At 49.1% G+C, this 26,768-nt stretch overlaps 4 protein-coding genes across 4 annotated transcripts; 1 reads left to right on the forward strand and 3 right to left on the reverse strand.

Annotated features, from left to right (window-relative positions):
* Positions 1–216: 216 nt before the first annotated feature.
* On the reverse strand, positions 217–2,293 carry LOC120700969 (lysine histidine transporter 2-like). The gene is made up of 5 exons (XM_039985153.1): positions 1,978–2,293; positions 974–1,857; positions 764–855; positions 597–665; positions 217–497 (listed from the first exon to the last, which is right to left on the reverse strand). The coding sequence occupies exons 1-5, from the start codon at positions 2,187–2,189 to the stop codon at positions 399–401; spliced, it is 1,356 nt and encodes a 451-aa protein (XP_039841087.1). The 5' UTR covers positions 2,190–2,293; the 3' UTR covers positions 217–398.
* Positions 2,294–11,565: 9,272 nt separating this feature from the next.
* Positions 11,566–16,466, forward strand: LOC120697051 (E3 ubiquitin-protein ligase SINAT5-like). The gene is made up of 3 exons (XM_039980178.1): positions 11,566–12,050; positions 15,374–15,760; positions 15,889–16,466. Exons 1-3 carry the CDS (start codon positions 11,724–11,726, stop codon positions 16,246–16,248), a joined length of 1,074 nt encoding a protein of 357 aa, XP_039836112.1. The 5' UTR covers positions 11,566–11,723; the 3' UTR covers positions 16,249–16,466.
* A 3,775-nt stretch (positions 16,467–20,241) lies between these two features.
* LOC120697052 lies at positions 20,242–21,448 on the reverse strand. The gene has a single exon (XM_039980179.1). The coding sequence runs from the start codon at positions 21,301–21,303 to the stop codon at positions 20,647–20,649; it is 657 nt and encodes a 218-aa protein (XP_039836113.1). The 5' UTR covers positions 21,304–21,448; the 3' UTR covers positions 20,242–20,646.
* Positions 21,449–23,546: 2,098 nt separating this feature from the next.
* LOC120697054 (putative receptor protein kinase ZmPK1) lies at positions 23,547–26,681 on the reverse strand. Its single transcript, XM_039980180.1, has one exon. It carries the CDS (start codon positions 26,391–26,393, stop codon positions 23,964–23,966), a length of 2,430 nt encoding a protein of 809 aa, XP_039836114.1. The 5' UTR covers positions 26,394–26,681; the 3' UTR covers positions 23,547–23,963.
* Positions 26,682–26,768: the final 87 nt, after the last annotated feature.

Below are 26,768 nucleotides of genomic sequence, written 5' to 3' on the forward strand. Positions count from 1 at the left end.
TGTTTCTTGTAATCTCAGTTGATATAAGATGTTAGTTTGGGCGCATGAATGGCAAAGAAATGATGGAAAGTGATAGAAACAAGAAACGTCAGAAAAGGAGCCAGTCACATGCTTTGGCTTGAGCACCATGCGTTGCAGCTTAACGTGGTCCTATGAAAGAGGTTAATTACTTAAGTTGAAAAAGAGACAAATCCACAACGTAATCGAGCGTCGACAAAATAGAATATTTTCATGATGATAATTTGGATATAATAATAACTCTGTTTCAGATACATAGATGGTGCCACAATAGCGATATACTGATAGAAGAAAAAGAAAACGAGAAGGGAAAAAACAGCCTGCCCTCGTAAAGAACAGCCTTTTTCCCATCTCATCTCTTTAGAGATCATCCTGGATGTTTAAGAGTAGAGCTTGAAGCTCTTGGCGTCAAGGATGATCTGCCGCAGGCCTCCGATGGGGGAGATGAGCGTCAGCACCACTCCTATCACGATGCAGATCTGGTAAGTCAAACAAGAACACAGCGAATCAGAACAGTAAGAACATGGGCAGATCTGTGACTCGAATTTCACAGCACCACTGGCACAATTAAAACTTACAATGTTGATGGTCCATGAGAGGCCGTACTTCTTGGGCTTGCGCAGCATGAGCCAGATGATGCAAGGTATCCGCGCATTCATCCATCATGAAACCAGATCGATCAGTAAACCAACCATGCATTCAGTGGAAAATCAGTGAATGAAATGAAGCTCGGGGTCGGTCCTACGTAGTATGTGGTGGGAGCAAATCCGAAGCCGCCGAAGAAGCCGAGAAGGCCGTCGAAGAAGGGGAAGATCATGCCGACGAACATCGTCGCCGCTGCATATATAATCAAGTCAAGTGGTGTTATGATAGAAATTCTTCAGTGAAATCGATCGATCAGGTGCCAGGTGGTGTTCGTTCGAGAATGCATAATTAATCAAGAAGGATGACTGACCGACATAGGCGGAGCGGGCGATCAGTCGCAGGCGCATCCCCGGGGTGAACTTGTGCTTCTTGACGAGCAAGGTCTCGATCATGTCGAACACCGGCATGGCGTAGACCTGGTAGCTGCCGACGACGTGGACGACGACCATGAGGTTGGCGGCGGCGATGAGCCAGCGCGGCCTCTCGAGGGAGATGAGCACGTTGGGCTCCACCGAGTTGCCGAAGGCGTAGTACCCGCCGAAGGCGACGCAGAAGTAGCAGAGCGCGACGATGGCGTAGGCCACCACGACGCCGCGCCACATGGGCCGCTTGGACGGCGTCTCCGGCGTGGACGGGATGGTGGCCTGGATCTCCAGCACCACGTTGTGGCCGGCGTACGCGAACGCCACGGCGCCCAGCGCGTTGAGCACGCCGAACGCGCGCCCCGTCGCGGTGGACGCGCGGAGCCCGTAGTCTGCGGCGTGGGCGCCCTTCGCCGCCGACGCGAAGAAGGCGATCATGGAGTAGGTGAGCGACATGACGGCGGCGGCGGCGGAGACGGCGGAGATGGAGTTGAAGTTGGGGAACTGGGAGAGCGGGAAGTGGACGGAGCCGAAGATGATGATCCAGAAGGTGAGGCGGATGTCCCGGCAGCGGCCATGGCAGACGAGGTCGTGGAACTTGCGCAGGCACTGCCCGCCGGTGACCATGTAGACGATGTCGGTGCCGACCTCGACGATGAGCTGCTGCGGCACGATGATCCAGAGCCCCAGCCGCTGCCCGAACGCGTGCTGCCCGAGCTCGTGGTACCGGTCGAACCGCTTGCCGGGGACCATCTCGTGCATCTCCACCATCTGCCACAGGGTGTAGAGGGTGATCACGAACGACATCACGATCACCACCGTGCCGAGACCCCTGCATCGATCATCAACCAACGTCATTCTCATCGGACATGGCGATGAACAGCAGATCGAAGAAGAAATTAAAAGTTAAAGGCGCCATCGCCATCAGGTACAGGGTTCGTCGCCTACATACCATCCGAGCTGCGACATGGCGAACGGGAGGCCGAGCACGCCGGCGCCGACCATGGCCGTGACGTTGTGGAAGGCCGAGTAGTACCACTTGACCGTGCGCGACGACGTGATGGGCAGCCAGTCGTCGAGGTTCCTGAGCTTCTCCTCCTGCCTCCTCTCCCTGGCCGTCTCCGCGTGCTGACCCATCACGTCCGGCGGCGACGGCGTCCCCATCCCCGCTTCCGCCTTCTTCTTCTTCGCCGGGAGGAGGCGTCGACGGTGACGATCGCCGTGCTGGGCTCGGCGCGTGCCGCTGCTCGATCGGTCGGTGCGAAGAACGCGTCGCGGCTCTTGACTGATCTAGTGTGGAACGCAGGTGGGCGCCGCGCGGTTTTATGGGGTGGGGTGGTGGATCCGGCGCGAGGTCAGTCTCGTCAGGCCGCTCGGTCTCGTCAAAGATTCCGGAGATTCCGCGAGCTCAATTCCAGAAAGTCATCCCTCAAACACAAAAATAAGAGAAATTAATGTCAGCAGATTCTGGCCAGCCCACTACTGTAGTAATTATCATGGTAACTTACACCTCTTATAATAAGATGCTAAAATGCACAGCAAAAAATGAGCTGGTAAATGGTTGTGTGAAATTCACGCAATGGTAATTGTTTCCTTTGGCTAAAATACTTTTTTCCATCCAAGATTATTAGACGTTCGCGCGGCGAAAGAGGTGGGTTGGGACGACCACAGCGGACAATTTCTGTTGTCCCAGATAGTGCACATGCGGATTAGCAACTTTCTCATCAGGCGGCGTACATCAGCTGAGACAAAGAAACAAAGAAGTAAAAAGTAAACTTATTATATTACACACCCTTAAATTACATTATCTAAGATGGTGCTTAAAAATGCTGAAATGCCTGCAAACTTTATGACATGTGTAAAATGTGGATACAGTTATGTCAGCTATTCCAGCAAACTTTACGACCTGTATAAAATGGGCAAAAAAACGGTCCATAGAAGCAGTTGACATCTTGACAAGCTGAGGAGAGCTTTTCTATGGAAAGGGGAACGAGATGCACAAACCTGCTTGCTGCCCTGGAATTTTGGTCTCCAACTGATAGATTTTAAGGCGTTCTACAGGACTGTCAAACTCTCGAAAATGCGCAGATTAGGCTCTTTTGGGTTGGTTGACAAACGGACTGATTTTGGACTTCTCTCGATTCCTTTACCGAGATTCTCTTTGCTTTTGCACTTGATCAGAGCATTGCGCAGTGAGTGGCCCTCTCAATACAAGAGACACCACTGCAAATATAAGAGCTCATATTGAACGGCTTGTCTGTTACGGTTTCTTAACCATAAAAGTAGAAATTCTCTTCACACTTCAACCAAATTATTATGTCACGTCATGTACTGCACAGCTTGCTGGATCTTCCCATCCGTCCACTTTAGCACTAACTCAGACATTCTAAGTTTTTTTTTTAGGCCTAAATCTCAGAGGGACCCTATACAGCTTCCGGAAGATCAATAAGCCATGTATCGCACGGCCCATCACAGAGCCCATATACGTGTATCTGTAGCATACAGCCGGCCCACTTCAATAGCAAGGACATGGTCATACCAAGGCACAAAGCTAAGCGCCCATCATTGCAGGCGTCTGTCCTCGTGAGCTACTCAGTGCTATTATTTTTATATTCCTTGTATTTCTCTACGAGAACTCATATAATATAGTATTCAACATTTTTACCAAATTGGTTCAACAATTTAGAAAACTGAACTCAACAATGCGGAAAAAATAATCAACATTTACTAAAAATATGTTTAAATAGCACATTGCAAATGTTGAAATAATATGTAAAAAATGTTTGACTGGTATATTAAAATGTTGAAACATTAATAAGACAAATTGAAAATAACATATTGGATCGCATTTTGTTGCATTAATTCTAATCAATACAACTGTGCAAACGGATTTTAAATTGAGTACATCATTTATGAGAAAAGGTCATTTAAAGTTTTGAATTTGCTTCTATCTCCATCCGACTTCCCCGCTCCTCAAGCGATTGGTGTCCACCACGTAGGGGTGGTAATGGGTCATGACCCTAGTAGCATCTTCACAGCCCAACAAGGCCTTTAAATTTTTTAGTTCAAAATTATATAAGATTAGAGCCCGATCCTTTTAGAGTCTGGTCCTTAAATTTTCTAGTTCAAAATGTTGGGCCCTTTACCACCCCTACCACCACGTGCTGTGCGCAGCGCAGGGGGAGGGGGTCCACTACTATGTACTTAGAGTAATCCTGATCGTTAGATAAACATTGCACGGATCTCAAACACCGGATGGTATATAGGAAAAAATCTTCTGGAAGATGTATAGTTTTTCCGTAAATCTCATGCTCTGCTAGATTGCCGCCCGATCAAGCCCAACAGGCCGAGGCCCAACCGGAGCCAACATCACCGCCCACAGCTGCTCTTGCTGACTAGTGGGACCGTGCCTGCCGCTTCGTCTTCTTCTCCGTCCTTGGAGCTAGGGCGCTCCCTCGGCCCTCGCTAGCTGCGCTGCTTCGTCAATCGTCACCCCCGCCGCATCGGGTTGGTTGGACGCATCCTGCGAAGAAGAGGAACACACGCTGCACCGGTCGCCTCCGCAAGCTGCACCCTCTAGACGATGCGGTTTGTCTGAATCCTGATTCCTATTCCCGGCCTCACCCTCCATGTCCGCTACACGCCGTGCGCCGTGGCCGCATGATCTCCGACAGGCTGCCTTCGCATCAAGCTTTCTGCAGAAGCGTGCCGTCGGTCACACCCTCCATGGCTCCATCTCTTCGGAGTTCCGACTCTGACAAGGACGACTAGCTAGACACCTCGCAGAAGCGCCGCTGCCGCCGGAACGCGTTCCGGGAATGCTCGTCTCCGGTGCCGCGAGGAGTTCAGTGATTGCGGCATTGCCTGCCGCGCCAATTCTATCGCTAGGAGCTTCTGATCGCCACCAGCCCAGGCGGCGCGTCCATTGCTCGCGGCACCAGCACAAACCTCGCCGGAAGCCAGAGCAGACGCAGCACTTCCGCGGTCACGTCCGATAGCGCTCCAGCCACCGGTGTCCTCCGCCGCCGGCGAAGTGAGCAAGTAGCTGCTTCTCGTGAGCCACCGGACCACCGCTGGTCCGCGGCCACCGGCTGCTCAGCACGACTGGTGGGGAAGACGGACGCTCTAGAGGATTTAGATGCTTTCAATCTGAACCGCACAGGACGGATCCGACGGTCTGTAGGCACCCAGGGGTGGACGGTATTTGAAACACCGTCCACCCCGGACGGTATTTCAGATACCGTCCGCCCTTGGCGTCGTCCTGCCCGTCCATGTCGCGCCGGCGGCGCAGCACCGAGTCCGTCCCTAGCTTGTACCCTCTTGCTCAAAGGCACCTGGAGCCGCTCGCCATCTTGCTTATGACCACCGCCGGTCTAGCCCGGGGGCGAAGCGGGCGACGGAGGGAACTGGGCGTGGTGGGACGGCATGTGGAAGACATGGCGAGCTCCGCAAGGACGCCGGCGGTCGGAGCCTCTGTGCCACTCGGTCCCGCGCCCCGCCGTACCCTGTTCGTCTTTCTTCTCCGTCCTTGGCCCTCCCGTGGAGCTGGGGCGCTCCCTCGGCCCTCGCTGCGCTGCTGTTTCGTCAATCGTCACCCCCGCCGAATCGCGTTGGTTGGACGCAGCCTGCGAAGAAGAGAAACACATGTAACTCTGAAGTGGATTGCTGGACAGAGACCATCAGAGGCAAATCGCCCAATCCAATCGTCAGTTCAGCGACTGAACAATTCAATATGGCTATAGTCTTGCTATGATTGAGCTTTGCTACGCATCGTAGCAGTGCTAAATTCTTGAACGAACGAACGAACGAACAATGAGTTCAGAACTTCAGACTGGAAACCTAGCTAGCTAGATCATCGTGGCAGAGATGACGGTAACCATGATTCCAGTGACTCTTGTCTTGCTATTGCGAAACCGACCTCAAGTTTCGTTTATTCAAATCTGACTAACATTTGCGCAGTCTCTGAAGATACAAACCGTACATGCATCTCTGTCATTTCTGTTTCGCTGGTCAGAGTCAGAGTGCCTTGCATTTTACCAAGCACATTGCTTTGTTGATTAGCAGCTCTGTGAGACAACAGAATTTGCAAGCATTGATACATCGTAAGTTTGGGGTCCCAACATTGAGTTTTGGCCGGTTCATCTTCACCATGATACTTTGGTTCAAAAAAGAAAAAAACTTCACCATGATACTGCACAATAACGCATGACCAAATCTGTAAGCAAAATACGTGGTCAACCTGTACGTTGTAACGGCCTGCGTGCCGCTATTCAGGCGTGATCCGGCTGACTAGAGATGCCTCATCAGCAGTTAGTTACAGCACGAATCGATCGATCACCCCCTGGACCTGTACAAATACAGCAGGAGTCGGAGTCAATACATGATGAGTTGAGTTGGCTGACGTCTCTCTAGTTTCTCCCTCGTTCAAAATCGATCTCCTGAGATTGAGAATTAACCTGCAGCAGATTTCTGATAAGCTGCCGAGCTCGCTTGCTCTCCGGACATGTCGACATGCTTGCTACAGCAGCGTGCCTTTGGAGCTCCGACCCTGACAAGGACGACCAGCAGACGCCTCGCAGGAGCAGGAGAACCGCCGCCGCGGCGCGTTCCGGACATGCTCTTCGCTGGCACCGCGCCGAGTCCGGTGATTGCGGCCTTTTCTGCCGTGCCAATTCCAGCGCCAGCAGCTTTCGAACGCCGCCGCGCCAGTCCTGGCGGCGCGTCCACCGCCGCCCAGTGACTGAGCGCGGCACCACGACAAGCCTCGCCTGAAACCAGAGCAGATACAGAGCACTTCCACGAACGCATGCAATCGCGCTCGAGCCACCACTGGCCGCCGCCGTTCCGTCGCCGGCGAAGCGAGCAAGGCGCTCTTTCTCCCCTGAGGCGGCCACCGGCTGCCGCGCGCGGCTGCCGCGCGCGGCGCGCGACTGGTGAGGAAGACGGACGCTCTAGAGGATTTAGATGCTTCCAATCTGAACCGCATAGGACGGATCCGACGGCTAGTAGGCATCCGGACCCCGGACGGTATTTCACATACCGTCCGCCCTTGGGGTGTCCTGCCCGTCCATGTCGCGCCGGCGGCGCAGCGGTCAGTCCGTCCCTAGCTTCTACCCTCTTCCTCACAGGCACTTGGGAGCCTCGCCATCTTGCTTCTGACCACCGCCGGTGTGATATCTAGCCTGGAGGCGAGGTGGGCGACGAAGGGATCGGCGCTGCGCTGGGCATGGTGGCGGCGGCGGGACGGCATGTGGAAGACATGGCGCGCGCACAAAGCTCCGCAAGGACGCCGGCGGTCGGAGCCTCTGTGCCACTCGGTCCCGTGCCCCGCCAGAGAGGGTTGCAGTTGCAGCCTCAGCCCCTGCACTTCCGAAGTTCCGATCCTCCCGGAGTCCTCGCCGTGCGCGCGGTGACCGGCCTCTGCTGGGTGCTGAAGACGCGGAGGCAGGTTGAAGAAACAGGCGTCGCACGCGCGGCAATAACGGTGGTGGACACCACGGGCTGTAACCCTGTAACGAACAAAGTCTCCTCCATGTCGGGCGCGGCGGCGAGGATGTCGCTGCCGTAATAAGCATCTGTGCCGCCGCCGCGCGCCATGATCGCCTCCTTTGCAGTGCAGGCACCGCGTGGGCAACAAAGGTGCCGGAGTGCGGACGCCGGCACGGCGTCGAGGCGGGAGTTGAGCGCGCAGATCACAGGAATGTTCTGCGCGAATACGGCGGCGGCGGCGGGGCGGTCGGGGTAGACGAGCGCGGCGCGCTCGAGGAAGCTGATGGGCGTGAGAAAAAAAAACATGTTTGATGAGGACGAAAAGGCCGGCCAATGAGAGCTCTCCGCCTCTCCCGATTCTTGAACTCTCTGGAGGCTAGGATGCCTGACATGGCGCTATCACCGCCGTTCCGCGTGTGTGCTGCAGCGACGGAGGGAGCACCGGGCCAGCAGGCCGCGCCATGGCATCACCGTGAAAATAGAGCCTTCGTGATGATTTGGCATCGGCCCCTGTGTTCTGAATTCTGAAGATCTGGTGCGGTCCTCTATGGATGTGGAGTGTGGAACCGTCTTGTGTTGGAGCGGTGGTCTTCCGGTAGCTTTGTTCATTGACTATGGCATTTATTTGTCTCCGAACTTTTGGGGTGAAGAATTATTGGGAATAGGTTGCTTCCCTCAAGATCCAATACAAAATTACGAGTCTTTCTAAGGCGTCCTCCAACGGCCGGTGACGGCTAAATCAGTTTTTTAATCGATGAAAAATACAGAATGCCTCTTGCTAGCGCTTCAGTTCTCGCTAGTCGAGAACCCTCACCCCCTCACACGCACGCGACCCGAGGTGCTGCTGCTACTGTCCCAGCCATAAGTCGACCGTGGTGACTGCAACCGATGGAGGAGGCCTAAGAAAATTCATTGTTGGTTACTGATATTTGGGAGCCTTGCTTTCTTTGCTTGTCCCCCAATCAATAACAAATCATTTACATTTACTCCCTTGTCATGAATATAATCTTCTTATCCATGAGCCCATCCGCAATTGCTCTAGCTCCACAAAAATGCCTACTTGCGCCGAGGCAATGGACCGGGTTGTTTCGTAACTACTCCTACACATTTATTTTTTACTCACTAATCAATTAAACAAAAGAGGTGAGTGCACTAGATGGCATGCCACATATTTATTTCTTTGTTGCATCATTCACCTTTGTGTCCTTTGCAAACAACCTTTATCTCGTAAATTTGTATCTTCACGTGTCTGATGAACTTATTTCTAATGCCAAATGAAGGAACACTCGGCATATTACCGCGCATCTATGTCTATCCAAAAGAACCCAACATTGGTAACTTGCACATCACCAATGATACGCTATCACTAACATTTTCTTGTAGATGTGTTGATGCTTTTATTTATGGATCAAGATCGCTTTAAGTATAAAGGTATTGGCACGTCATATATTTATCCCTTCGTTGGATTCTTCACCTTTGCTTCCCCTTGTAAACATCCTTTATCACATAAATTCATGTCTTAAAGTGTACGCGCAACACACTTATTGCATATGTCAAATACGCGCATGCCTTTCGTATTTCATTTGGTTTACTTATCCAAATGAAGCAAGCAATGGTACACGTATTGATGACTGGATGACACATCAAATATGTGTCATCCTCTTCCACTAACTTTTTATTTGGAACATTGTGTTTACGCCTCCATTTATGGCATAGCTATGTCCCTATAAATAGACAATAATATGTGATCCCTCCTCACAAAATTATAAGGTAGTCAGACATTAGGTTCTTCTCTCTTTTTTTTTCTAAAAAAAAGACTTTGAAGGTTTGCGAGTGTAGCAAGATTATGTCTGGCTCAGGCCATAGAAGACAACCTTCTGTAATTCCAGAGGATGCTGCCATTCTAAAGTTCGAAGAGAATATCATGGTGGATGACACCATAATCGGAAGCCAGAAAAGGTCACCAAAAGAGGATACACCTTATGTCGTTGGCACTGCTAAAAAGGTAAACAATAATAGCATCTTGGGTGTCGTGAAGGAAACAAGTGATGAGGACGGAGTCAAGGATCTGGCAGCACAAGTGAAAACTACTCTTGAAATTAAGGACAATTGAGGGAAGAAAAGAAATTAAGGGAAGAAAATCATGGCTCTCCACCTCCAGCAATAAGCTAAATAAGCGCATGGGTGTGTGCGTGTTGCGTGTGAGTGTATGTACATGCGTTTATGTTTCATATGAACCAAATAAAGTGTGTATCATATAACAACTATGCTAGTTATTTCCCGCTACCAATATGATATATTTTGTCTTTGTATTATCAAGCCTCTAGAGACTATTAAATTGCCGTTCTATGTATAATTAATATCTTTACATAGAGGACAAGCTATATAGTTCTTGAGAATAACTCTGCAACCACGCCAAATGCAAGATAATACAAGTTATGAGCTTTTTTTTTTGGGGGGGGGGGGGGGGGAGGGGGATGTTGCATATGTTGTAATTGTTGAAGGTGGCAGTGAGGAGGGGCACGAAATGATGCGAACATGCGCGTGTAAGGGAGGGAGGGAGGGAGAGGGGGGGAGAGAGATTTTACGAGAAGTTTTTATTGGAGGTACACTTAGTTATTTGTATCAAGCCACAAGTTTTTTATCTTACCCTAGTTCTATAAAAAAAAAATCATGTTGGAGGTACACTTAGTTGTTTTGTTGTGATTTAGTCATCAAATTGAGTACACAAGTATTATGATTCCTCGTTTTGTCTTTCTTATGTCTAGTTGTTATTTTATTTTACTAACATTTATTTGGTCATGGATGAAATCTTCTTCCTTCAATGAAGGAGCAAAATAGCAAACATGTTTAAAATTATTTTAATGTGCAAGAAGCTGGTTGAACTATGATCTTGTCACTGCAAGTGAAATTGAAACAATCCTCTCACTAGAAATTTAATTTAGAAATAAGCAGAAGTAAATGACTATATATTACTAACTAGATCGAATTCATTGCACCATAACCTACTTTTTTCATGTTGTTTCTTCTCATTAGCTTCATATGTTATACTAGAAATTTTACTAAACAAGTGGTGTTGTCATTGTTAACAGGTTACTATCGTATCAAAATCGTTATATTTAAAATTTAATTAGAAGAGACCCTTGCCTTTGCTGATAGGTTCTCTGTGAACATCAACACCTTTGCATTTGAATAATCGCTAATAGGAGATCTAACAATGGTATGGTTTGTATTGTGATTGCCAATATATAAACACATATAACCTTGATAACTAATCACACATAACACGTTTAACTCCTACAAACCAAAGAAGTTGAAAGACTGTTTATCGAAGTGTCTTAGTCCCATTTCCATTTTAGATCCAACGGAAGGAATCACGGTATCATTACATGCCAGAGAAGAAGGGAAGTAGGGAGGCGAGATGGTAGCCCACAAAGTAGTTAGTACATCAACATACACTCTCCATACGTTTCCGAAATAAAAGGTATAACATACAACCAAAGAACCATGACTGAAAAACATAAGTATCGAGTCTCTTGACTTTTAAATTTTAATGGATTGTGTTTACCCTTGAGGCCTTGCCTCCTAGAAAGTTTGGAGGGGAGAGAAACTCTAGGATGGTGAGAAAGTTGTGAACTAGTAAGATAAAAAATGATGATGAACGATTTGATCACCGTACTCACGATACTCTCTAATAACAACACTAAGGGTGGCAAGTATCGATGGCATTTCTGAATCAACTAATTAACCATGGTCGCACGTGGTTCTGGTTCATTTCTCCTAAACATTCTAGTTTATTTTATCAAAATTTTCCTAAACATTCTAATTTATTTTATTACATTTTTGAAATAGGAATTACATTCCTATACATCGCATTCGCTGCGCCCCATTCCTATCTCCTCATTCCCATTCCCGGGTTTTCTAGAACCATTCCCATTCCCTTTTCCGTCCCAGGAGAAGACGGCGTCGTCGCTCTCCTCGGTGTCCAGGCCAAAGCCAAACAAACGGCGTGACGAGAGGCGAGAGCCCCCCCCCCCCCCCCCCCCCCCCCCCGCGGCCACCGCACCGCACCGCGTCGTCGTCGTCCCCAGCCAACCCAACCCAGCGCAACCCCCAAAACGAATCCAACCCCACCTCAGCCGCAGCGCGGCGCCCCCCCGGAATCCCAGCGCCGGTGCGCGCACGGCACCCGCAGGGCGCGGCGCGGCCATGGACATGGACAGCGTGGAGTGTCTCTCCCTCCCGGACGCCGCCATGGACGTGGACGACGTCGACACCCACCCGCACCACGGCCACCACGCCCACCTCGGCCTCCCGCTCCACCCCGCCCACCTGCCCTCCGCCGGGGCCGGCCGCGCGTTCCCCAAGGTGAATGCCGGGGCCGGCGCGGCGGCGGCGGCGGCTGCTGCTGCTGCCGCGGCTGCGGCGGGGGCAGCGGCCGCGGCAGGAGCGGGCGGGGGCCCGCCGGCGACCAGCGTGCACGAGCTGCTGGAGTGCCCTGTCTGCACCAACTCCATGTTCCCGCCCATCCATCAGGTGGGTGCCTCGCTCCGGCTTCTTCGGATTCAGATGGGGCTGCGTGCGGATTTGGGGATCTCGGTGGGGGAAGCCGAGATCTCGACGGACGCGTCGAATCAATTTGGCCCATTCTTGCTGGATTCGCCGTGCGTCGAATTGGGGATTTTTTCTCCCTGAAAGACCGGGTCATTTAGCTGCGAATTAATTGCCATTAAGAGGCGTAATTAGGCGCGTTTGGATTAGTCAATTGTAAAACCATCTGCGAATTGTGGCTTCCCGACACTTCCTTGTCAGACGATTTGGTCACTTTCGTTAGATTTGAAAAAGGAACCGTGTGTGACACTTTGGATCTAGGTTGGACTCGTTTTGTTACACGGATTATCTCCTTGCCGAACGGGTCTATTTGGACTTTTCGAGGATACAAACATTGCATTTGTTGTTTTCCCTAGCTGCAAATACTTTAGAATGGTGGGAAACAAAATGTCGAGATGCTTATTTGCTGCTTCTCGGTCTCTTCCTGCCCTGTTATCAGTGGCGGAGCCAGCAAAAATTCTAAGGGGGCTGGAAGACCAAGGGAAGGCGAGCCGATAGCCATGGCCGCTATGGCGACGACGCCGGCGCGTGGTGGTGTCCCTTCCTCTGCACACAGCATGCCTAGAATTGCCCTTCGCGATGGCTCCTATTGAAATAGCTCTGGCTGCAGTTTTTTTATGAAGTTAAGCTGAAGCTATTTTAAAAAAACGTTTGCTAAAACGGCTTCATTCGCTTGGGATCACGGTAGCCGCATAAGCTACAGTTTTTTGCTTCAATCACGTAGGTAAAGCCGTTTTACAGCTTATTCATGACCCCCGTAATGAAACCATTTTGAAAATGGCACTTTGACAGTGGTGAAGCCGGTGAGGAAGCTATGCCAAACAGGCTCTTAGAACGTTACTTCTTGCTTGCATGTAGTTGTTGCCTCTTAAGCAATCTGGTGGACTTTAATTGAAAGTGCAACTTGAGCTACTGGACATTAGGCTTGCTGTAGAACTGCTTGTCTAATTATATTTACTGTAAAGAAGAGGGGGGAATAACAATTTTTTGCACCAGTAGCCCCCCCTTGGCTCCGCCGTTGCTTGTTATTGTTAGTAATTGAAAATGTACTGAGATGCTGTCGTTTTTTCTAGCCTACCATGGAATTGTGATACTACTGCTCAACACAAATAATCTCGATTATGACCTTCTGAATTGTTGAGAACATTTTGATGGAGTGGAAAATGAACTGGAAGAGAACATCAGTACACTCCTCTCCGAGAACCCAAATGTCATGATAATCCATTTATCATGCTTGATATGGTCTGGGATGACCTTACCTTTGAGCTCTGTTAACAAGGCTCACTCGTTAATGTGCTGAGCCTTAATTTTATTTGTTCATATTGATTGGTTAGCTGATCTGCTATTATTATTGCGGAACTGGCTGTTGTAAATTTGTAGCTACTTTTCCTTTCTTTCTAGCTTTTTCCACCATTGAGTTTAGTGACGAAGAAATTACAGCTGAGCTAAATGGGAGGGAGAGAAGTTGCTTTCAAGTCTACGTTTTCAGAGACATTCGTTTCATCGTCCATAAGTTGTGCACTGGATTCATCTTCTTATGTGAGACTACTGAAAAGATTTGCTGAAGGCAGCTAAGTCCTACTTGTTTCCATTTAGACCTATTCAGTCTGTACTCTCTATGTCAACTTTGAGTAAACACATGAAAATCTGCAGCCCGCCAGCCCCTGTATCCAACATAGCAGCGTAACTTTCTAGGGTCCACCATGAAAAAACACGTCAAACAAGCAGTAGGATACAATAGGTTATAGGTGTCAACCATATAGTATACAATTTCCCCTCTATTATTTTGCTAAATTTAATTTATATGACATCAGCACATAAGTTTATGTTTCAACCTCTACAACTTCCTTGCATCTGATCATAGTCATTATTTAGTATGCGTAGCACTAGAATGTAAATTCAGACAAGGGATAGGTAATTCCTCCATAACCCTGTGTTGTCATGTGGTTGTCATGAATGGGCCTGCATAACTGTTGCTGTATGTGTGGCTGAGCATACATAACCCTGTGTTGTTTACTTTTGGGTTAGGCAATTAGATTTATTACCTAATCGATAATTCATACATATGAGCTCTGTTTGGACATGAGCTGACATGTTTGGGGATGTATACATATGTCTGAACATTAGGTTGACATTCTTTTTGGACATTTGATTTGAAGACCTGCAGTATGGGCAAGTGTTCAAGTCTATTGACAAAGTAAACTATATTTTGGTTCAGTAGTCTATTTTTGACACTCGTGATTCAGAACAAGAAAATAGAAATTTGTGGAATGAGAATTAGGTGAAGTTTGTACTTTCAGGTTTTCTTATGGTAAGGAAACAGTGGGGTTGCCTCCATTTCGGCCAAACAAAAAACCTTGATGAAGTGAATAGGAATGAATGTGTCCATCTAATCTCCTCTACTCTAATGTGGCATGACTGCATGAGCATTTCCTTGACCGTAGTTGTTTAAAACATGATTCAGTGACCCACACAAAATGTAGTCTATTGAATTGATACTTATAGTTGAGAAACATAAAGCATTTCTTTTGTATCTGTCAACATACATTTACTTGTATTATGTTTTGCATATAGTGGCAGCCTAGGTATGTTCTAGTTTCAAGGAGCCTGAAAATAAACTCTGTATAGTTTGGCATGCTATGTCAGTTGTTAGAATTACTATGTCTTTGTCAGGAATAGTTTTCTGGCTATGCCAGTTGTCAGCCTAGGTAAATACTATGCCTTCGTTAAGATGTAGGGGTAGTTGTCTGACTATATCATCTTCACTTGGATGGACTTATATAAGCCTGCTGGCAGGCTGTGCAGATGCAATTTTAGATAGTATATTTTAGTAGTTGAATGTTTAGTTAGAGAGTTGCCTACTCAGATAAGTTTGGATTATCTTTTGCAGGGTGATTTCCAATGAGGTAGGCAAGCAGGGAGGTGTCACCTACTGCTTAGTCCTTAATTGCTGCATGGGTGTACTAGTTGGCAATTAAGTGCTCTGTAGGCACCTTTTCAAGCAGTGTTCTAACCTGTGCTGTTTGTGTTAGGACTATCCACACTTGTTCTATGGTGAATGTTGGTTATCCTCTGAAATCTGGAAGCACTTGTTCAGAAGAGTCATTCCAGTTATTTTCTGAAGCTAGATGCATAAATAATACAGAAATAGAACAGCTCTATTTTGTGTCGCTAAAAGATATCATTCATCAAATGCACCCATTCAGTATAGTAATTTGATATTTGACATGTATTTGATTTTTTTACAGTGCCAAAATGGACATACTTTGTGTTCGACGTGCAAGGCCAGGGTGCATAACCGGTGCCCTACATGCAGACAAGAGCTTGGTGATATCAGATGCTTGGCACTGGAAAAAGTAGCGGAGTCACTAGAGCTTCCCTGTAAGTACTGCTCTTTAGGTTGCCCCGAGATCTTCCCGTACTACAGCAAGATAAAGCATGAAGCACAGTGCAGCTTCAGGCCGTATAATTGCCCTTATGCTGGCTCTGAATGTGCTGTATCTGGTGATATTCCATTCCTTGTTGCACATTTGAGGGATGATCACAAAGTCGACATGCACAGTGGCTGCACATTCAACCATAGATACGTCAAATCCAACCCACGAGAGGTTGAAAATGCCACATGGATGCTAACAGTAAGTATTAAACTACTGATTTATTCCATCTCTGTTTTTTATTTTGTTTCTGTTCTTTGATTAAGGACTAAGGTGTAGATGTGTATTCTAAATTGATATGACTTGTTCAATGTTTCTTTTTTGGTTAGGTATTCCATTGTTTTGGGCAGTACTTCTGCCTGCACTTTGAAGCTTTCCAGCTCGGAATGGCTCCAGTTTATATGGCTTTCCTCCGATTTATGGGGGATGAGAATGAAGCAAGGAACTATACATACAGCCTAGAGGTTGGTGGTAACGGTAGGAAAATGGTATGGGAAGGCACTCCAAGGAGTATCCGTGATAGCCACCGCAAGGTTCGGGACAGCCATGACGGCCTCATCATCCAGAGGAACATGGCACTGTTCTTCTCGGGCGGTGATAGGAAAGAGCTGAAGCTGAGGGTGACTGGCCGGATCTGGAAAGAGCAAACCAACCCGGACGGAGCCTGCATTCCGAACCTTTGCAGCTGAGCAAAGGAAACGATTGAAAAGAGAGAGAAAAGATTGTGCTACTTGGCTGGCTTGTTATTTCAAAATTGCCATGTTGTTGTGTTTTCATTATAGTATGTGGCTGTTGCAATGTTGTACCGTAAGCGAAATTTTAGGATGTAAAATGTTCTTGTAAAGTAATTGTGTATAACAAATCCAAGAAATCATACAAGTTGGCCCATAAATGTCTGTCTTGCGTTCTTCTCGTCTGAGTTTCATTTCTTGAATTTTCATAGGAAGGTATTGAGCAGAGTTTTGCACTAAGAGCTCCATGATCACGTTCATTTGATAGATTACGTATATGAATGCGAAGAAAACTGAAGGCACAGTTACGCCAATCTTTGCCTGAACAAATTTCACAGTATCTTGCCATATCGATGACAACTCTTAACAAGATTAAATTCCTAGAATGGTTATGGCAACTCTTTCGCTCGCAATCAAATATAGCGGGAAGTATGCTCCCTTTTTTATCACAAATGCTCTATGCTTTGGAGGACTATACAGTCTACGAACTAGAAAGCAAAGCTTTGACCACTATTTCTTCCACTAAAATGTATTTACAGAATGGAAGGTGTCTGATATTATTCAAGAGTTTCAAAGGCAATTCTACATGTAAAATGTCTGCGATGTGCCGATGTCACCCAGCAGCCAGCAGGAAAGTAAAAGGAGGCAGCTCAATGCATCAAATTGGGTCAGGGTTCTGTATGCTGCTGCTACTTCTGTACCTCACTGCCTCGCTGCACTTCATGTCAAACACAGCACTTCCTGCGTGTGAGATATTCTGGTGCAGTGTACTACATTGGACAGCCCTTGCATTTGGCGACAGACAGACAGATACTTGTACGTATGGGAGTAGAGTAGGTGCAGCTTCGTTTGTCAGTGGCAGGAGTGGGTGGCAGACATGAAACATGCACACTGTTTTCCCATCAGGGAATCAATCCTGCATGTCGTGGTTCCAGAAGTAGGGCCACAAGCGGGTGGTGTAGTGCACCCACCTAATCCCAGAGGGTGGTTACTCGAGGAAGCGCAAGCGATTCGTCAGATTTACTCATGAAGTAAAAACACAAGAACACTCGGGGATTTAGAGTGGTTCGGACCGCCGAAGCGTAATACCCTACGTCCACTGAGAGGTGTATTACTCTTGTGTCTGTGGATGAGTCTATCCTCTGCCTCCAAGTCCCTTTTTGACCCTAGTCCTTCTCTAATGAGCGTCTTCTTTTTATAGCGCAAGGGAGATGCGTACACAGGCGTTGGACCCCGACAGGTGGGCCCAACGAGGATGTATAGTATACCACGAAAAAGACATTAATGGTGCTACAGTAGTTGAGAATCTCTCCCCGGATACGCTTCATCGTACTGTAGACTCTCTGACCGAGGGGGTCTTTACTTGTCTCATCGGTGAGGCGCCCGTTGAGACAGTGTAGGTTGCGGCGTAGACTGTTGGGTCTACTGCGTAGGCGTCATGATAGGCGAAGGCGAGCCGTCGTGTCCAACTGGCGTATCAGACTGACATGCATGGCATGGGCGGCGCATGCGGCTGCACTGTGTGCCTTGGTAACGCGTGATCAATAATGCAGTCTGGCAAAAGTCGTCTCGGGCTCTGCTGTGGCAGAGCGCACTTACGTCTCCCGTATTGAATGCGGTAGGTGGGCGAGTCTTCCCGAGGAAGCTTCGCAGCCGCGCACGTGCCTGCGCCTGCGGACACGTGGCAGCTCCGGACCTGCCCCAGGCGGGGTGTCTGTTCCCTCCCCGCTGAGGGGTCCAGATAGTATATGGGGTCCAGGACCCCGTGGGAGGTCCGGGGCCCCGGCTGTTTTGGCTGAGCGCTCCCTTCTCCGGGACACGCGGCGTCACCGGACCCTTCCCTAGCAAGGAATAGGTCTGGGGCCGCTGACCGGGTGAGAAAGGCTCCGGACCGCGGGGGTCCGGCTGCTCAGGTCGTCAGCGCGTAGTCAAGGATAACTACGAGGCTCTCGCCTAGACACAGTAACACCTCTGGGACACATAGTGACACCGGACCCGTCCCCAAGCGGGAAGCGGGTCCGGGACCGTTGGTCCGGTGGGATGGAGTCGGATCCCATGGGTCCGACTGCTCAGCTCCTTAGGGCGTAGCTACGGATAATTATGCGAGTATTGACACAGTAAGAGAGGGTACCCTAGTCCAGAGGTACCGACACTGCATATGACCAGTTGGATGTCACAGGATGCAGACGGGCATAGGACTATTATTGCCCATCATCTTCTATACAGAGGCTTGTTTGTTTCATAACTTTATGACATATTTTCATGATAGTATTTACATATTAATAACCTTATTTGTTTCACACATTAGAGAGAGAATAGTATTATTTACACTCTTTGCACAAATATACTAGTAGCTTTGGCGTGTTGCAAAAAAGGTATTGCATTCAGGTCTAAGGTTTGACTCCTGGGTTGGCTATAAAATGACAAAAAAAATTATGTATATAATTTTGTTGGTAAATATATCTCGGTAATAATGATCCTATGTCCACAATAATAGAGTGCGCGCGCGCTAACTATGTGGTAACATAAACAATTACTACCAGGAAATGAAAAACGTGGCAACAACTCTAGAACACGCCAGTAATTGGCACAAGCAAGTTGCCATGATTTTGGCCTAATGCAATTTTTTTAAGATCACACAGTATAACTTTGACACTCACACGTAACCATTGAATGCACAATACCGTTAAATCTAAAAATATTTGCTCCCATGGAGAGTCGAATCCAAAACCTCATGTGCTAACGAGGTTTTTGTAACCACTACACTACATGCCCTTTCGCCTAATGCAATTATTTCTAGCCGTGGTAACTCTGTTTTTTTTTCTTTTCAGATGAACCTGTCGTAATCTTTACATGCATGTCACTTACAAGATGTGAACTTAACATATACCGTACTTACAAGATGTCTCGGTAAAAATAATGAGATGACAAATGGCGTGGGCCAACTCTTGCTTCGTGTCACGTGGTGGGGTTCAAATAGGCCCACGGACCCCAGCGAATAATTTGGCACTAGAAACACCAAGCGGCATGTGCGCTTGTGTGATCACTGATCAATCTAACATCGCAGCCTTTGAATTTTGACTGATGTGATGTCAGGTTCTTATTTCATGGTCTTCGCGATATGGTCTTCGCGATAAAGACAGTCATTGTTACAGTCGCTGAAAACGTTACCCATCGACGAGAATTTTCCTGGAAATGTCATCGATTCACGACAGTGGTTGAATGTGACTGAAGATTCATGTATATTGCTTCGGTTCTGAGCAGAGTTGAATCCTAGGTTCTTTTGATACTGGTATAATAGCTTTATTTTAGATGTATGCAGAAAGTATAATCTGGCTGCTATACAGCATGGGAGGTCTGCCGTGAGAACATGGTAGGTTCATGTGGTCAGTGTGTCAGTGTCAGGCAGTTTTTTTTTAACTGGAATTTTTAATTTTCCATTTTGAGAACGTCGAGCAGGTTACAAACAAAACAACCACAGCCGGGAGAAACCAGAAACGTCGGCAGCACATGCATGCTTCACAGTTCACGTCAGCCAGTGAGAAGTAAACCAGTGCCGTCCTGATCCGCTAACCATCATCATAATCTAATCACCATGCTCACCAAACTCCGGAGATTACAACAGCTACCGCGATGGATCATCCACTGGCATGTCCACCAATTATGCGTCGTACAACAGCAACTTGAGTTGGTGAGCTGCAGAATATGCCCCCTTCAATCGCCACCAAGATAGCATCAACAACTCGCATTTTGCAAGGACATCTAAACTGCAGTTTGCAAGAGGCATCTCAACTTGCAAGTTAAGGGCATCAGAACTGCATTTTTCAGTGTGTTTCAACTTGCAAGATGCGAACATTCACAGTGACATTTCATTTGCACTTGCAGAGTTTTCTAGCTGGAATCATTTCTAGGATGAACAAGGTTCCTCAGATTTAGAAAGAATCCAGATCCAATAAAAAAGGATGCACGATGAAATTCATAACACTACTAATATTGCCTGACCTTGTTTTCTTGACACAAGGGATCAATTGTGAATTGGTCTAATTGGAACATCCATCTCAAGAACAAACTCTTTGTTTGGTCTGGACTCTGAGCACCTAACAATCTATCAGTGATAATCTACAACATCAAGCATACAACACAAATCTAGTAACCATGGTAAACTGAAAAAAGAACTACAGATCTTCAGAACCAAAGGGATTAATCTAATTTACAAATCGGCCGAGCTTATGCTACAATTTCACTGACTGGACCGAATCCAAAGAAGCTAATTTGATACTGAGACAAAGAGTACTACCAACGAAACAGGCTGATGAGATTGTCTGTCAGATCTTGGCTGGCCGCCGAGCAGTAGTGTCAGCACCGGAATCCGAGCACGCGGCCGTCGGCGGGCGAGACGCCGATGCGGCAGACCTTGGCGGCCTCGACGTGGTGGGTGAAGACCTTGAGCACGGTTACCTTGCCCTTGACCACCAGCAGCGAGTCCACCTCCATCACCGGCGGCTGCTGCTCCACCAGCGCGGCCGTGACGTGCGGGGACGGCCCGGAGGCGGGGACGGAGATGGTGGCCGGCTGCGCGGCGGCGGGGCCCGGGACGGCGAAGGCGGGGACGTTGAAGCTGGTGGCCATGTACTGCGTGCGGCCGCCGTCGATCCGGCCGGCGGGGATGTACATGGAGGCGAGCTCGGCGCCGGCGCAGGCGACGCGGAGGGAGCTGTCGTAGTGCGCGAGCGGGGCGCGGTTGGGGTTGCGCACGGAGGCGAGCTGCTGGAAGGTGAAGGCGACGGTGCCATTGGCGGCGGCGAAGGCGGGCAGCTGCACGGCGGTGACGGCGATGGCCGGTGCGCGGGGGCGGTAGAGCAGGAACAGCGCGGCCGCGGCGCCGCCGGCGGCCAGGAGGAGGAAGAGGAGGGCCACGGCGCAGGACGCCGCGGGGGAGGAGGAGGAGCGGTGGCCGGAGCGCGCCGCCGCGTAGTACCGCGGCGGCAGCTCCGGCGCCGCCGATGTGACCATGGCGGCCCGCCCGGGCGAGCGAATCTTGCGGGGGTTCTTGGTGGTGGTGGTGGGTGTAGGTGGAGCCGAGGAGGGGAGGCGAGTAGGCGACGAGCAGAGCAGGACTGCAGGAGGGGTGTCGGAGGCTGGACGCACGCACACGGCGGCACGGTTTTTTTTTTACGGTCGCTCGCTCATTTAGCACTTTAAAAGAACTCCTAATATTTAGCCCTCCTGTAGCTGCAGCTCTTATATTTTTACCATTTTGGCTGGCGTGGCACGCCATGACAACCTAACACGGTGGCGCTGAGTCAGCAAGCTCATGCGAAATGTCCTCGCTGCCCCTGATCTCCTCCTCTCTTGTCCCTCTCTGACAGCTGGGTCCCACAGCTTTTCTCACTGACAGGTGGCCCCCACTCGTCAGCTTCGTCTACCACCCCGACACCCTTCCCACGAACATGACGATGGCTCTGCTCCCCGCGGCGCCTAGCCACAAGGGCCTGCTCTCTCCTCGCCGCCGGCTTTGAGCTCCTCGCTGGCGCCGCCCCTCATGTGCGGCACCCCCGCGAGCTCGCCGGCGAGGCCGTCCCGGCGCCTACGGATCCCGACCGCGGGCCTCCTCGAGCACCTCTGCGAGCCCCTGCAATGCGCCGCCGCAGCCTCGCGCGCCCTCCTGCTGCTCCTATCGGCCCGCCCCCCGCCGCCGGCCCCTCAAACTCCTCCTGCCCTTTCCACAACCACGGCGAGCCTCCGCACGACCACGGCCACGGGACCGAGCGCAGCTGCGGCGGCGGCGCAAACCACGAGCACCACCACCACCATGCCCACAGCCGCGACGAGATCCAACGGCGGCTGCTTCCCAAAGAGATGGCCGAGGAGGCGGATCTCGAGTTCGAGTCTGATGCCCCTCGTTTTTGCCTCTGCCGCGCTCGTGCTGTCCGCCACGCAGCTGCTCGCCGTCGCGGCGCTGGCCGGCGTCCGCATCGCGCCCCCGCGCCCCATCATGGTGGCCGAGACGGCGGCTGCGGCGAGGAGCAGGGGCCCCGGGGCTGGCGTGTCGGAGAAGACGTCTGGCGCAACGCACGGGATGCTTGGCACGGCGGGGCCGACGAGCTCACGCGCTTCGGCCAGGGATGTTGGCGTCCGTGCGCACCAGGGCGCAGCTCGTGTGTCCCTTCCAGAGGTGGAAGATGAAGCTAACGAATGGGGCCTACCTGGTAGTGAAAGGAGCTGCGGGACCCAGTTGTCGGAGAGAGAAGAGATGAGGAGATCAGGGGGCAGCGAGGACATTTCCCATGAGTTTGCTGACTCAGCGCCATCGTGTCAGATCGTCGTGGTGTGCCACATCAGCTAAAGTGGTAAAAGTGTAAGAGCTGCAGCTACAGTAGTGCTAAATATGTAGGAGCTCTTTTAAGAGTGCTAAACGAGCGAGTGACGTTACAGTGGTAAAAATGTAAAAAAAAAACCGGCACGGGGGGCTCGAAAGCAACGGGAGCGCCGCTCCGTGGTCGGTGGTGAGGAGTTTACACGGAGGACGACCAGCCGCGGAGCAGTTTGTTATATTGGGCTGGGCCGCTGGGGTTTCTGCGGGCTTGTTTGGATGCAGCCTGGCAGGCAGCCACCAAAATCGGACGCCTGGGCTCGCTGCCTGGGCCAGGCGGCAAAGCACCAAGCAAACAAGCCACACTGACAGGATGGACCCACAAGTGCACACTCTGGTCGGTGGGGTCTCCACGGTCCACCCTCCGCGCGCCCTCCGACTCCGACCCCCTCATCGCCGGACGCCGTCGTGTCACCCACGGTGGCTGCGGCCGTGGCATTGGCAACTGGCAAGCGGCCGCCCGGATCTGGGGAGTGGAGAGGTGAAGAAGCCCCGACTAGGGATGGCGGCGGGGCAGTGGAGTGCGAATGGGTGATGCGGGGGCAACGGGGCTCCTCAGGCGCAGCCGCAGAGGACGCGGCTGGGGATGGCGAGCGAAGCAAAGGTACCGTGTCAGCCTGACGGACGCCGGATGCACTTTCGTCGAGCACCAACTACATGCCGCCGCCGCCGCCGCCGCCGCAGCAGCAGCAGGAGGAGGCGGCGGCAACCAGTTTTCCTCCTTGTCTCCATCTATGGTAAGAACATTTACCTTCTTCCATGTTTACAAGGACAGGACAATGGACCCAATATGCTGGCAGATCAGCATACTGTATTCGATTTCTAACATTTGTCAGGAGCAGATCAGCGTTTTAGGACCAACACCTGTAACAGCAAAGTCATCGAACTGAGACACTAGTAGTATCTGTCTTAAAGGAAACTGAAATTACTGGTACAAGTCTGTGCTGGTAACAGACTACTACTCATCAGCATTCACCAAAGGAGAAATGCAACTTCAAACTAGTTTGAGGAACACGACACTTTTCACAATTGTGAGAGTGAATAGCAGCTATTCAGATAAGAAAACACACCTACATGGCTACATCCATGGCGGTACTAGTTTTGCCCCTGGTTCCATGTTGATCACTGACCTCTAATACATATTACATCTTCAACTGACAAACCAAAAATACTCTGTACAGGTAATTTATTTTAGTGTAAAAGCCGGAAACATTGTCTATACACAACTTATTATCAGCCTGATCAGCTCGTATGGAGTTGGTCTATTGCTTCTATCTCCGACCAAGCAAGAAATACACAATCAATCATCAGCTTCCATGAGGGTCTTGACTATATATTCCATGGTTGGTCTCTTGCTTCTGTCTTCCTCCAAGCAGGACACTGCCAATTTGATTAGTGTTCTTGCTTGCACATAGTTGAATGGCCGGCCCAATTTCGAATCCACAAGCTCATCAATCCACGATGTTTCCTCCCCTTCCAGTTTTTCATAAAGCATCTTGACAAGCTTCCTAAGCATATTATGAACCTCCTCTGAACCTTCAACCAACTCTGAAACTCTGGTGCCTGATAAAAGCTCAAGGAGCACAACTCCGTAGCTGTATACATCAACTTTTGCTGTGATGGGGAGACCGGATACCCATTCAGGAGCAATGTAACCTAATGTTCCTCTTACATGGGAAACGTTCTGGTTTGACTCACCTCTGTTTAGTAACTTTGCCAACCCAAAGTCAGTGATCTTAGGCTCCAAATTTTCATCTAACAGTATGTTCTCAGGTTTCACATCACAATGGATGACCCACTCTAAGCACTCATGGTGAAGGTAGGCTAACCCTTTTGCAACACCTAACGTGATATTAAACCGCCCCTTCCAGTCCAACAAGATGGTGTTTTTGTCATTGAACAAAATGTTAGCCAGTGATCCATTCTCAACATATTCAGAAACCAACAACCTATGAGATCCTTCTGAACAAAAGCCCCACATCCTCACAAGATTCATGTGATTGATCCTCCCAATCACACTTAGCTCAGCTTGAAACTCTTCCTTGCCTTGCTTTACATTTTCCAGCTTCTTCACAGCCACTTGCCTATCATCTTCAAGGGCACCTTTGTATACAGTCCCTGAGCCTCCCTTTCCTAGCTCAACTTTAAATTTTCCCGTTGCCTTAACAAGTTCTCTGTAACTATACCTTCGAAAATTACTAGTCATTACTTTGTAACCTTCCTCAGCTGCCCATAATTCTGATGGCCTAAGCTCTCTTCTCAAAACAAAGAACCATGCAAACGAAATAAAGGAAACTTCAACGACAAAAAATGCAGCTATGAACCCATAGAAGTAAAACCACTTTGATCCTCCTCCACCGGTCTTGTGTACATCTGGAAACGGTTCTCTGATGCTTTTGTTCATCTGATCACAGTCCAGATGATGTAGCACAGAACCAAACACAGCGGAATGGGGAATAACAACATCTGAAACACTCACCCTTATTGGAAGCTTGAGATATATAGTTCTTACATCCTGTGTTGGGTAAGTTCTTCCACTGAAAAGATAAGCTTTTGGATAGCATGTTCCTGTACCTTCCTGATATTGAAAGGCTTTACAGGTGCAGTCACTGAGGCAAATATTCCTACAAGTATGAAAAGAAACTGACAGAAGATGTTTCTGATCTGACCCCCAAAAATCCGTGTTTGGGAGTTTCACAAACTTCACAGATTTTATGTCATAATGATCACATGTTATGTTAACGCTAGCCATACAACCTTCAGTCCAGTTACCTGGGTTTCTCATCATATAGCCTGGTGGGCATGAACATGTAGGTTTAGGTGAGTAATGGCAGATTCCACTAGGACCACATAAACCATGAATATTGCAAGGTTGGGACATTGTTACCATTGAAACTGACCATGACCCATCTGAGTCATTCAGGCTGTACAGACGGAGATTACCATCAGGATCAAGAGTTAACCTTCTCTTAATGCTTGACCCTGCATCAGAGGCTACAAGTGGTTGGCCATCTGCAAAATCGCTCGATGAAAGCATCCCACTTTCACTGAGAATTCCTAACCTTGTACTATTATACTGGTTTCGGCCATCCTGGTAGACAGTTTGATCAGGGTCTGGCCAGTATATATCCGAAACTTCAGGCACATGATATATAAGCGAGAGTACTGAAAGGTCACTGAATCGGAAGATATAGTTACCAGGACTATGCGATTGAGTTGTAGGGACTAGCTTTGTGGTATCAGTGATGTGTTGTGTTGGTAGGAAAGTGTCTGTTGGGGAATCAAAACTTTGCCAGACAGTGTTACCTCTTGAGCCCTTGATGATGAGATTCCCAGTGTTCAAAAGTTTAGCATGTTGAACATTTGTGAAGTTGCCATCAGCTTGCCACATGACTGTGCCATCATAATCTCTAAGGACCATGTTGCCATCCTTCTGCAAGGTTATAGCCGACCTCCTGGCATGTACAGGGCGGTCAGGGTTTGCGCTCCAGACAATGGTCCTGTTGGCTGCCTTTGAGTACCATATTGAAAATGTGAAGGCGTTGGTATAGACTTCATAGAAGCCAGAGGAGAAAGTGCCATCTGATGATTGCAAGATGTTGGTTTGGTAGGATTCAACCCTGAGAGATGAACCCGGTGATAGAGTGTCACGGGATGCAGCTTTTGGGAAGAGAGCAAAGAAAGAGAGGATAGAAGCAGTGGCAAGGAGAGTTGCAAGAGGAGGAGCCATTGTTGCAGAGTTGGCTTTTGGACGATGAATGCACAGCTACTTTATATCTCGAGCTATACCTAATTTTTGTCTCAATCCTGAAAGAAAAATACCATACCTGGTCAAATTCAGAGTGCTATGGGGTTCAAATTGTTTCAGTTTTCCTTCTGCACACTAATGATGATGTTACAGCAATCTCTAACAGGTAGTTCTAGTCAACCTTTGCTGCCATCATAGCTCAAGAAAAGTCCATATGGAGAACGACGTTTCTTTAATAGTTCACAATCAAAACAAGGTACCAGGCTTAAAGCAGATACCAAGGTGAAGGTGGGTCCCCCTATTACTTTACAGCTAGGACATGGCGCTTCACGATGGCTGCTCTGCACTTGAACATTC

The sequence above is a fragment of the Panicum virgatum genome, chromosome 3K, assembly GCF_016808335.1.
Source record: "Panicum virgatum strain AP13 chromosome 3K, P.virgatum_v5, whole genome shotgun sequence".
NCBI classification, from domain to species: domain Eukaryota; kingdom Viridiplantae; phylum Streptophyta; class Magnoliopsida; order Poales; family Poaceae; genus Panicum; species Panicum virgatum.